The sequence below is a fragment of the Lagenorhynchus albirostris genome, chromosome 4 (assembly GCF_949774975.1).
Source record: "Lagenorhynchus albirostris chromosome 4, mLagAlb1.1, whole genome shotgun sequence".
Lineage (NCBI taxonomy): Eukaryota > Metazoa > Chordata > Mammalia > Artiodactyla > Delphinidae > Lagenorhynchus > Lagenorhynchus albirostris.
In genome coordinates, this window is record NC_083098.1 from 95,394,060 (window position 1) to 95,406,107 (window position 12,048).

Sequence of the window (12,048 nt, forward strand, 5' to 3'; positions counted from 1 at the left end):
AGTTCACAGGGTTGCTATGAGGAGTCCATTCCATAGTGTATGCAAAGTGCTTACAGTGTGGAACAAACAGTAAATGCTAAATAAATGTTTTCTGTTATTTTAGTATATAAATCCATAAATAAAAGTTTGAGAAGTCCTCCAGTAACAAAACTAAATTAATTCATCATTTCCCAGTTTTGGCCATCTAACCCTTTTTTCTATGGAATAACTATCAACATTCTCTGCTATTCTAGTTGTATGCTTATTGCTATTATTTTCCAGAAAGAATTAAAGCCTGCTTTTACGGCATCAAGTTTTTAACTAATTAAACTATGAAAATTTCAGTATACAGGAAAATACCTCAATAATTATAATTTAACAGCAAGAATTCTTTAGCACCTACTCTCTTCACCTTACCTTTGCCCTGCCTGTCCTTTCAGGTGAACGCCAAGTGATCCTTCAGTCAAATAAGTTGTACCGGTACATTTGTACATGTAAAGTACTACTCAGTAGATAACTTTAATCAAATTTAACATGCTTTAAAATGTTAGACATATCCTAATACAAAGATAAACATGAAAAGTCTTATTGTGGGTCACTTCCAAAGCAAAGCCTTTTGAAGGAAGTCATATAACTTTACTGCTTTTATACTTTATAATTCCATGGCTTGAGAATTTCCCATCAAATCTCTCTAGCAGAGTACAAAAACAAACCACGATAAGCAGCCTCTAAAATGGCTCATAGGAAGAGTTCTAAAAGGTAAATAAAATGAGATAACAAGACAAAAATAAACAAATAAAATAAAATGGCTCATAATGATCCCCACATCCTCTTATTTGTGCTTCTGTGTTAACTGCCTCCCCTTGAGTATCAGCTGGACCTAGCAACTCACTTCCAACAAACAGAATATGGCAAAAAGTGATGAAACAGGACTCCCAAGATGAGGTTACAAAAAGACTTTGACTTCCATGTTGTCCTTTCCCCCCCTCTCTCTCTCTCTCCCTCTCTCCCTCCCTCCCTCTCTCCCTCCCTCCCTCCCTCCCTCCCCCGACTTTCTCTCTCCCACCCCCGTGCTCCCCCCACCCCCTTCAGCCCCTCTCATTCAGGGAAGACCACTGCCCTATGGACAGGGGCATGTGGCAGGGGACCGACATCTGCAACCAGCAACCAGTGAGGACCTGTGGAGCCAACAGCCACATGAGTAGGCCTTGAAGTGAATCCTCCCCAAATCAGGCCTTGAGATGACTGCAATACCAGTTGACATCTTAACCGCAGCTAGTGAGAGGCCCAGAGTCGCACGAGTCAGCTAAGCTGCTCCTGGATTTCGAACCCACGGAAACCATGAGATGATAAAACCGTGAGTGGCTTAGTAAACCACTAAGTTGGGAAGAATTTGTTACACAATAATTGATAACTAATATCTAAGTTGAAATTTTAACTTAGAAAACTTCAGTAAAGAACAGACGCAGTTATTCCTTTAGAAACAATACTCCACGTAATTCAAAACTCAGCGATCCTTTTTTAAAATGTATTTTCTCCTATTTTTTTCTAACCCTACTTTTGCCTATTTTCTTAAGTAACTCTCCTTGTTTGACAGATTCATCTGTGTGGTTAAAACTAAGTTTTCTGAGAAATGTACCGAGAAATGATGACAAAGGTGTTTTTCAGGCAGAATAGCTAATATAAGAAAAACAAATACCAGGTACAACCAGATTTTTCACATAAGTTGGCCTTAAAGTTGGTTTTATATACATATGTATACAAAACCAACTGATAACAAACACTCAAACTATTTGGAATCACATAAATGAACGGGAAGAATGGATAAAAAGGGGGAAAAAGTAGAAAAAGGGGAAGAAACCTTTTAAAATATAAAAGAAAAAGGGGGAAAAATAAAAACAGAAAACAAGGTTCATACACACTAGGAACTATAATAAAACTTCCAGTCATGAAGTAGGCAATAACAATGTCAGTTCTCACTGCCTCCTACTGCTGTGCTCAGGGCCACAAAACCATTCAATACTCTCATTTAAATTATTGGCTAATCAAGTACCTACACTGTCCAAAATATCTTCAATATTGACAGAACAGGCAAACTTAACTGTAATCAATAACTCAATCTAAGCAGGTCACAAATTCAGCATACACTGACATCTAATCTTCTAGATCTTGCGTCAGAAGACAATGACCTAGAGAGCAAAAGCTGCATATCCTGTTCCTAATCTGAAACACCCCTAGGCCTCCAATTTCAATTGTAAAATAGCTCTGGAAAATTGCCAGATATTTATTCTCTTACTTGTCCAAGCACTGCAAACAGTACACACTTTGTTACCTTCTTAATGAGGCCTGCCATGACCATCCTATTTAAAATTACAGCCATCCATTATCTACATGTCCTGATCCCCCTTCCCCTGCTTATTTAGTTTTTTGTTTAGTCTTGCTTTGTTTAGTCTTGTTTTGTTTAGTCTTGTTTAGTTTTGTTTTGTTTAGTCACAAGCCCCATCAGAATGTTAGCGTAAGGGCTTCAAGATTTATATGCGATTTTGTCTGTTTTTTTCCTGATATATTTCAAGATCTATTTGAGTATCTGGCATGGAATAGATCCTCAAATATTAGCTCAATATCAAATGAATGAATAAACTAGAAAAGTAAATGCTTTCTCATATGACCAAAAACAATAGGTACTAAAGAGAAAAAAATTAAGCTTCCAACCAGCATTTTCAAATGCTAAATATTTTGCTAAAATTTTTAAAAAGCAATATTTCCATTCAAAAATCACAAGAAATTAAGTATTTTTAAATTTCTAAGGTTTCCTATTAAATTCATGAAGTTTCCTAATGATGGCTACTAGAGACCTATAACAGTATTAATATTCACTTCTTTAAAAAAAAGACACTTTAACAAGAAATACAAATCAAGATGTAGCAATAATGAACTGAAGGCACCAAACTGGTCCAAAAACTACAGAATTAAAAACCCATTCTCTTGGGCTTCCCTGGTGGCGCAGTGGTTGGGAGTCTGCCTGCCGATGCAGGGGACGCAGGTTCGTGCCCCGGTCCAGGAAGATCCCACATGCCGCGGAGCGGCTGGGCCCGTGAGCCATGGCCAATGAGCCTGCGCGTCCGGAGCCTGTGCTCCGCAACGGGAGAGGCCACAACAGTGAGAGGCCCGCATACCACAAAAAAAAAAAAAAAGAAAAAACCCATTCTCTTAAAGCCTGCAACACACTATAGTCTCTAAGATCAGTCCTGTCCAATATAAATAGTGATCTACATATGTGATTAAAAATTTCCTAGGAGTCACATTAAAAAGTAAAAACAAGTGAAATTAATTTTATATTATATTTCATGTAACCCAGTATGCCCATAATATAATCATTTCCAACATGTAATCAATATTTCAATATTTATGTAAATCTTCAAAATTTGAAGTGCATTTTACACATATAACACACCTCAATTTTAAGTGCTCAATAGACAAATATAGCTAGTAGCTACCATACTGTACAATGGATTTCTAGATTTTTGGGGGTACTAATAAAACACAGAAGCATACTATATTTGCTTTTAAATATTCATATTAAAAGAAATACAGAGAGAAAGATATCTTCTGTTTTTAAACATTCAAGTTCACCTATTATACTGATAGAATTCTAAGTTCTTTTAACATAAGTTTTACTTTTTAACAAAGTTATTATTTTTTTATTACAAAATATTTGGAATTCCACTAAAATTTAAGACTCAATAAGAATTCCATTGAAGTATAAATTATACAGCCATGCGTGATTACTTTGTTTGGCACAGTGATAATGATAATATTTCACACATTTGAGCATTTACTATCTGATGATGAGATAAAAAGATTAAAATAACTTGTAATTCTAGGAATTATTATGCAATCAAATACATCAAATCGGCTGTCAAATATCTGCATAAGCTTACTTAATACCTCTCTGTCTATATATTATACACAATTGCAACAGATCCTTCTCTTGAAGGTATTTTTAATAATTAAAAAATATGAATTTTTGCTATTTTTCCATATTTAAATATTTTTTAAATTGTGATATAATAAGTAATATATTTGGTCTTTATCCCTGGTTCCTAGAACAGAGCTCTTAAAAGTCTTAGAATTTCCTCAGTGATAGTGTCCCTTCCTCCTTTAATCACCCCTGAGTTCATGCTAATGAGATGACTAAGGGAGGGGCCCCTAAATAGCCTCAGGATGGGGCTGATCATGAGAAAGACCAAGTGATCAGAGAACCGGAAATTTCAGTCCCAGCTACCTGACCTCTGGGAAAACTGAGCTCTGTAAAAACTCTTGAACTTAGAGATTCAGAAAGCTTCCAGGTTGGTGAATATATCAAGGTGTGGGAGGTGCTGGGAGGGCGGCATGCCCAGAGAGGGCATGGAAGCTCCATGCGCCTTCTACCATACCTTGTCCTATACATATACAGCACTTGGCTGTTCCAGAGTTATATCCTTTTTAATAAACCAGTAAACATAAGTAAAGTGTTCTCCTGAGTTCTGTGAGCCATTCCAGCAAATTTTCCTTTTTTTAACTGAAGTACAGTTGATGTACAATATTATATAAGTTACAGGTGTACAATATGGTGATTTGTAAAGGTTATACTCTATAATTAGTATGAAATATTGGCTATATTCCCTGTGTTGTACAGTAGCTTATTTATTTTATATATAATAGCTTGTACCTCTTAATCTCCTACCCCTGTATTGCCCCTCCCCTCTTCCCTCTCCCCACTGGTAACCACTAGTTTGTTCTCTATATCTGTGAGTCTGCTTCTTTTTTGTATTATTCACTAGTTTATTTTTTAGATTCCACATATAAGTGCTATCAAACAGTATTTTTCTTTCTCTGTCTGGCTTATTTCACTTAGCCTAACACTCCTCCAAGTCTATCCATGTTGCTACAAATGGCAAAATTTCATTCTTTTTATGGCTGAGTAGTATTCCACTGTATTTATGTACCACATCTTCTTTACCCACTCATCTGCTGATGGATGCTTAGGTTGCTTCCATATCTTGGCAATTGTAAACAATGCTGCTATGAACACTGGGGTGCATGTATCTTTTTGAATTCGTGTTTTTTTGTTTTTTTCAGATACATACCCAGCAAATGTTCAAACCTGAGGAAGGAGCCATGGGAACCCCAGATTTATCGCCAGTCAGTCAGAAGTTCAAAAACATAACCAGAGACTTGTGACTGGGATCTGAGGTAAGGGCAGTATTATGAGACTGAGCCCTTTAACTTGTGGGATCAGGGAGAGAGCGTCAGAATTGAATTGAATTGTTGGAAATGCAGTTGGTGTTGGAAAACTGAAGAACTGGTTGGTGTCAGAAAACACCCCAGAGTAGTAATATTTATAACTTGATATATCAATTAATAACAAAAGTAATTTTATTAAGTAGATTTTTAATATAAAGAATCTAGCCTTATTCTAGGCTCAGAATTAACCAATCTTAATAAGTTAATTTGTAACTTCTGAAATGTGGCTACCTAAAACTATTCCAGCTTTAAAAAGTGAAAGTGCACACCACTCTTTTCAAACATTTTATAATACTAAAACTCTTCAAATTAACCATATTCGCCTGCCAATGCAGGGGACACGCGTTCGAGCCCTGGTCCAGGAAGATCCCACATGCCGCGGAGCAACTAAACCCGTGCACCACAACTACTGAGCCTGCGCTCTAGAGCCCACAAGCTACAACTGCTGAAGCCTGTGTGCCTAGAGCCCGTGCTCCACAACAAGAGAAGTCACAGCAATGAGAAGCCCCTGCGCTGCAACAAAGAGTAGCTCCCACTCGCCGCAACTAGAGAAAGCCTGCGTGCAGCAACAAAGACCCACCACAGCCAAAAAAAATAAATTATAAAAAAAAAATAATAATCCCTCTGAATTAATATATTTCTTAACCTAAAACAATATAAGCAATGATTAGTTCCTCAGAAATACCAAAATCAAAGGAAACCTTAGCACCATCAGTGTAATAACTTAAAATTATAACCTTTCAACACAGTACAAGAATTAGTGTTGTAAATTATCTCCAATCTAATTGATGGACAGAATTATGAAACTGCACAGAGTACTCATCTACTAAAGACTACACTCTCTCTGAGTTGACATGGAATTTGATCAAACTAATACTGTAAATGACTAAGAAAATATACAACAATAATTTCAGGAAATCTGTTTAGTCTAGAGAATAATTTCCTCTACAAAGAGCATCAAATATATGAACATAAAATTCTATTGACTCCATAATTCATATAGATAGTAATAATTTATGGAATAAATGGAATTTATGTTAGAATATTTGATAATCAAAATCTTAAGCAACTATATTAGCAACTAAGTAAACAATTTAGACAATCTTGGGAGGATTAGAAAGAACAATTCATCACTAATAATTCAGAGTATTACTTCTAAAAAGTAGTTTTATAGCTTGATTTTATTGTGTGTATGTGTGTGTTTGTACTGGAAGAAAGAGAAGGAATGGTGATGATGTTGAGAGAATGAATTACTCAGTATAATAAAGTGACCCTCAATAAATGACAACTACTTTGTTATATTCCAGCAAGTAAAATTCCTAATAATCATCAACTTCATTTCATTTACTCTACTTTACGACCAACAGAATATATTTACATACTTCAAATACTTTTTAAGTTGGAAACAATGTAAAATAGGACTATCCTGTCATCTGCAGTTCCAAAAATGAAAGAAATAAATTTGACTACTTTGAACTGAAAGCCATGATTTTGGTATTAATAGAACTGAACTCTAATTAAAATGATTTAACCACAATGAGAAGAGATTATCTCTCAGTAAGCATGAATCAGCTGATGCAGAGATAGTAAAAAAAAAAAAAGACTAAAGAGTTAATATCTGATCTAATAAGTACTAAGAAATCACTGTTAAATTTCTTAGCTAGAGAAAGACACTCTCAAAAGTGATATGCATGATGATTAGAGAGGAAAAAATTAGAGGTAATAATCTAGGCATAAGATAATAAATACCTAGATTAAAATGGAATAAGTAAATAACTAAAACAGGTAAATGAAAAAGGACTAAATTCTAAGAACACAAGATTTTATTTATAGCAGGGGTTGGCACACTACAGACTGATGGCTGTCTTTGCAAACAAAGTTTTATTGGAACACAGCCATGACCATTAGTTCATATACTGTCTATGGCTGCTGGGCACTACAATGGGAGAGTTAAGTAGATCCAACAGAGATCATGCAGCTCACACAAATCTAAACTATTTGCTAGCTGGCCTATATTCGTTTCCTATGGCTGCTGTAACAAAGTACCATAAACTGAGTGGCTTAAAATAACAGAAATTTATTCTTTCACGGTCTGGAGGCTATAAATCTAAATAAAGTGTCAGCAGGGCCATGCTCTCTGAAAGGCTCTAAGGGAGAATCTGTTTCATGCCTTTCTCTTGGCTTTTGGTGTCACCAGCAATCCTTGTCATTCCTTGACTTGTAGCTGCATAACTCCAATCTCTGCATCCACTGTCACATGATCATCTTCTCCCCTGTGTCTGTCTGTCCACATGGTGTTCTCCTCTCTTACAAGGACACCAGTCATATTGGATTAAGAGCCCATGTTACTCCAATATACACTCCTCTTAAATAACTACATCTGAAATGAATCTATTTCCAAATAAGGTCACATTATGAGGTACTGGGGGTTAGGACTTCAAAATATTTTTTGGGGGGGGGACATATTTCAACGCATAATTTGGCCCTTTACAGAAAAAGTCTGCCAACTCCTAATTTAAAAGAGTAAAAACTGGTACTTCCTTAGTGGCACAGCAGTTAAGAATCCACCTGCCAACGCAAGGGACACAGTTCAAGCCCTGGTCCAGGAAGATACCACATGCCACAGAGCAACGAAGTCCATGCACCACAACCACTAAGCCTGCGCTCTAGAGCCCGTGAGCCGCGAGCCACAACTACTGAGCCCATGTGCCACAACTACTGAAGCCCGCGCACCTAGAGCCCGTGCTCTGCAACAACAGAAGCCACCGCAATGAGAAGCCCGTGCACTGCAATGAAGAGTAGCCCCCACTCGCCACAACTAGAGAAAGCCTGCACATAACAACAAAGACCCAAAGCAGCCAAATATTTAAAATAAATAAAATAAACTTTAAAAAAATTAAATAAAAGAGTAAAAACTGAGGAGAAGTAGGTCCACAATTGCCATTGAACAGTGAGGGATTTCAAAGAGAGATCTGGGATTTTGCTTTAGATAAACTAAGCTGAAAACAAGAGCCCTCAAAAGATGTCAGGCAGAAAGCAATATATGTACGTCAGAATCTGGACTGGCTTAGAGATGGAGGCATCAGGAGTAACCTAAAAGTGGATGAGCATTCTCAAGGTAAATGTTTTATACAGCAGGTCAAAAATCGATCTTTAGAGAATGTTTCTGTTACATAACAATGTGATTAGATAAAAATGTGATGAGAGGATGTCACTGTTATACAACATTAGATAATAATGTAGAAAATAGTGTAATTTAGTATCATGTAAACTAAAAGAGAAGCATCTCAACAGAGACAAATACAACAAAAAGAGTGAAAAGAACTAAAAACTGACTGGGGAATTTGGTTAGAATGAGACCATAGTCAAAAAAAGAAAACAACCTCTAAGAAGAAAACTAAAACGGACAATAGACAGGGGTAAGATGAGAATGCTTAAGAAATAAAGTACTATTTATTTGTACGGTGAGTACAGTAGATTAGGACATTGGTGACCCCCAGTAAACCACATCTCCTGGTATTCATATCCTTGTATAATCCTTTCCAACACAGACTCTGAGTTCAGCTAAATAACTTGCGTTAAGCCAATTTGATATTAACAGGCATTGGCAAGCAGGGGCATGATAAGCACTTTCACATGGAAACTTGTTCTCCTGGAACACTGCCACCTGGAAGCTGGCTGCCATGCTGTAAGGAAGCTTGAGCTAGACTCCTGAATGATGAGAGACTGGATGGAGAGAGACTCTGATGGAAAAGAGGTCATCTGAGATATTCCAGCCCAGCAGAGCTGGCAACTGAATGCAACTGCCACAGTGACTCTCAGGCCATAACTACGGGAACAGAAAAAGTGCTCAGCAAAGCCCAGTCAACCCAGAGGATCAGGAGAAATAACAAAATGTTGTTTTAGGCCACTAAATTTTGTGGTGGTTTGTAAAGCAGCAATAGATAACTGACATAGTCAGAATAGGATATATGTTTGAGAAACCCAAGTACACAGAGTGGGAATTCTTATAAAACTGAGAAGACCTGTATAGATGTGAAAAAAAAGAAAAAAGAAAAACCATGTAAATACAAAGGGTAAAATTAAAATGTAAAGAGAAAAACTAAAGATGATGAAGATGAAGGAGTTGAGTCATACAAGGAATAATGGGAAAATTTAAGACTAAAAACTTGGTCATTCTGTTTTAAGAGAATACCAGGGAAAAAGGGTTTCCACCTACTTCATCACTTTCATCTACTTCAATTCCACCATCTTTGTCATCATCCATTTGTTTATGTATTGTTTGAAGAGCTTCCAGACTAAATCTATCTTCTTCTGTGAAGCATGGTGGACTCAGTGACATGCAGGGATCTGAAATAGAACAAAGGGCAATTACTAACTTGCAATCCCCAAACACAAGCTATAGTCAAGAGAATGTAATTTAAAACAAAACCAACAAATTAAATTTCAGACTAAGTCAAACTAAGAGGCTTTAAGAAGTCTAGTAGGGTATTCTTCACATCAAAAGTATAATATATGAACACACTGACTAAAAATAAATAATTCAATTTAATTGATATTAGTCAACTAAAACCAGTACTAAATTCAGGTTGTCTACATTCTTCTTATCCATATCATTATATTTATAAATTTTTCCTCCCCCAAAACAGATAAACTCTCTCCTTTAAAAAAAGGAAAAAAAAACTAAACATCACAGAGTACAAGGTGCTATTTTTATATAGTCCAGTTTAAAATGTAAGTCCTAGGGAAACATCACAAAGAATACAAGAAAAAGAAATGAAGACTATTCACATGATCCTTAGACATTTTTTAATCATTTTTCTATCTAACAGAATCCAAGAGTCCACCATATGACTTTTTAAAATAAAATGTATAACTTCTTAGATTCAACAAGGAAAAACTGAATTTTTAAAAATCTTGTTCTTCATGTTTTTCTTAACATATGTTTATTGGCTAAACCTTTTCCTATGGAAAATGAGTGAATCCTCACATCTAGGTTGTCAAAACTAACAATTTAAAGAGAATGTGGGGCTTTTCATGGCTTAAAATGAGATTAGTAAAAATTACCTCCTGTTGACTCAATTAGTAAACAGTCTACATACCAAAATGGAAAAGTACTGCCAAAACTTCACTCACACCCAATCTGGCTGACTGCTGGATTGACAAATTCCAGGAACTGACTTCTACCAGGTCACTAAAATAATATCCTTTTAAAACATCATCAGATCCACATGTATTTCTAGGAACAGTATGGTCTTAAAGTTTAAAGTGGTTATTAGCATAACAGAAGGGTTAGCCACAGTATGGCCATCTCCTCAACAATAGTTAAAAATCTAGTTTATCATCTGGTCCTGTTATGAATTAACTGACTGTGGACAAATCACTTGTCCTTGTATCTTAGTTACCTCTCTAAAATAAAGCAAGTAGACTAGATGTTTACTAAGCTCTATTGCAGCCATAACGGCCTAAGAATATCTAATTCTGCATTTAGGAAAAAAAATTACAAGAAAAGAAGCCAGTCCTGGAGACAAACTAATAATTTTCTAAAAAAAAAAACAATTTAAGCCTATATTACCTGCAAGTTCTACTTATAGAACATTTTGGCAATTTAACATTTAATAGTTTTAAGTTTTTAATCTGAAACTTAATTTTGATTCCTTTAATCTTAGAAGGGAAGGAAACAGAAAAGGAAACTCTCTAAAAATGAAATTGTAAGTTATGTGACATAAATATGTGTATAAATATTCAAAACTCTGATTAAGATTTGCTAAAATCTAAGAACTTACAGGCATAATGGTCAATTACGATCCCTAATTCACAAGACATCCAGAACCCTCATATGCCCACAAGTTATTCTGAATGGATGCAAAATAAAATATAAGCTCTCAGGTATCACAACAACACATGGTGTGAAGATGATGTGTATACAACATGCTACTGCCTCCAGCAGACATATTTTTAACACGTATTTATTTTGCTAACAAACATATGAAGTGAAAGTTATTACAACTAGTACAATAAGGAAAGTCTCAGCATCACTCACTCTGATTAAATAGGCTTTGTTGTCAAACTCTCTAAGCGAAGTCAACAGTGAGGACGGCAGAAACATTAAAAAGCTTAAGCTTTTTATACAATATGATTTTATACAATTTTATACATTTATACATTTATGCATTTTATACAATATGATATAAAAGAACTGTACATATAATGAATCAGGTATAATGGTTTCAAAGACAACTGCTAAAATACCAAAATCAGTCTCCTTTGCCAACATCTTACAGACATCTACCTTAGCTACCCAAAATGCACTATGTACTCCATAGCCAGAACAGGTTTCTCATCTAAACAGAATCACTTGTTCATTTAAACATGATATGGAGTGCCTGTCATGTGCCAGGCCCTGTACTTGGTGCTGGACACCCAACTAAGGCAAATTTCCTCCCCTTGGTGCCCTCACCTTGTGTTAAATGCAATGTGGTGTGATATATCTTTCTAGCATTATTATGCTGAGCATTCCTTTCTTTCCTCTGGATCAAGACCAGCACATTCCACTGAGAAAAAAAGGAATCAGCTGAAACAGAGTAAGACTTAACCAAAGTCAGCAATCAACACCATTGTTAAATTCCACCTTGTTTTCCTCTACCCAAAGCCAAACAAACGCTCAATCTGATTCTGCAGAAACAGAGTTACTGAATTAAAATGATTTCACCTAATAAGAAACATCTGATATATTCTAGAAGCCAATGCTCTTTCATGTACATAATGTAATCCCTACAACCC

General features: G+C 35.9%; 1 protein-coding gene across 1 annotated transcript in view; it reads right to left on the reverse strand.

The window, feature by feature from the left end:
- STIM2 (stromal interaction molecule 2) overlaps positions 1-12,048 on the reverse strand; it is a 168,639-nt gene that overhangs the window by 92,776 nt on the left and 63,815 nt on the right. Inside the window, exon 2 of the mRNA XM_060148403.1 lies at positions 9,485-9,615. Coding sequence (XP_060004386.1) covers positions 9,485-9,615 — 131 coding nt within the window. The remainder of the gene's footprint in view (positions 1-9,484; positions 9,616-12,048) is intronic.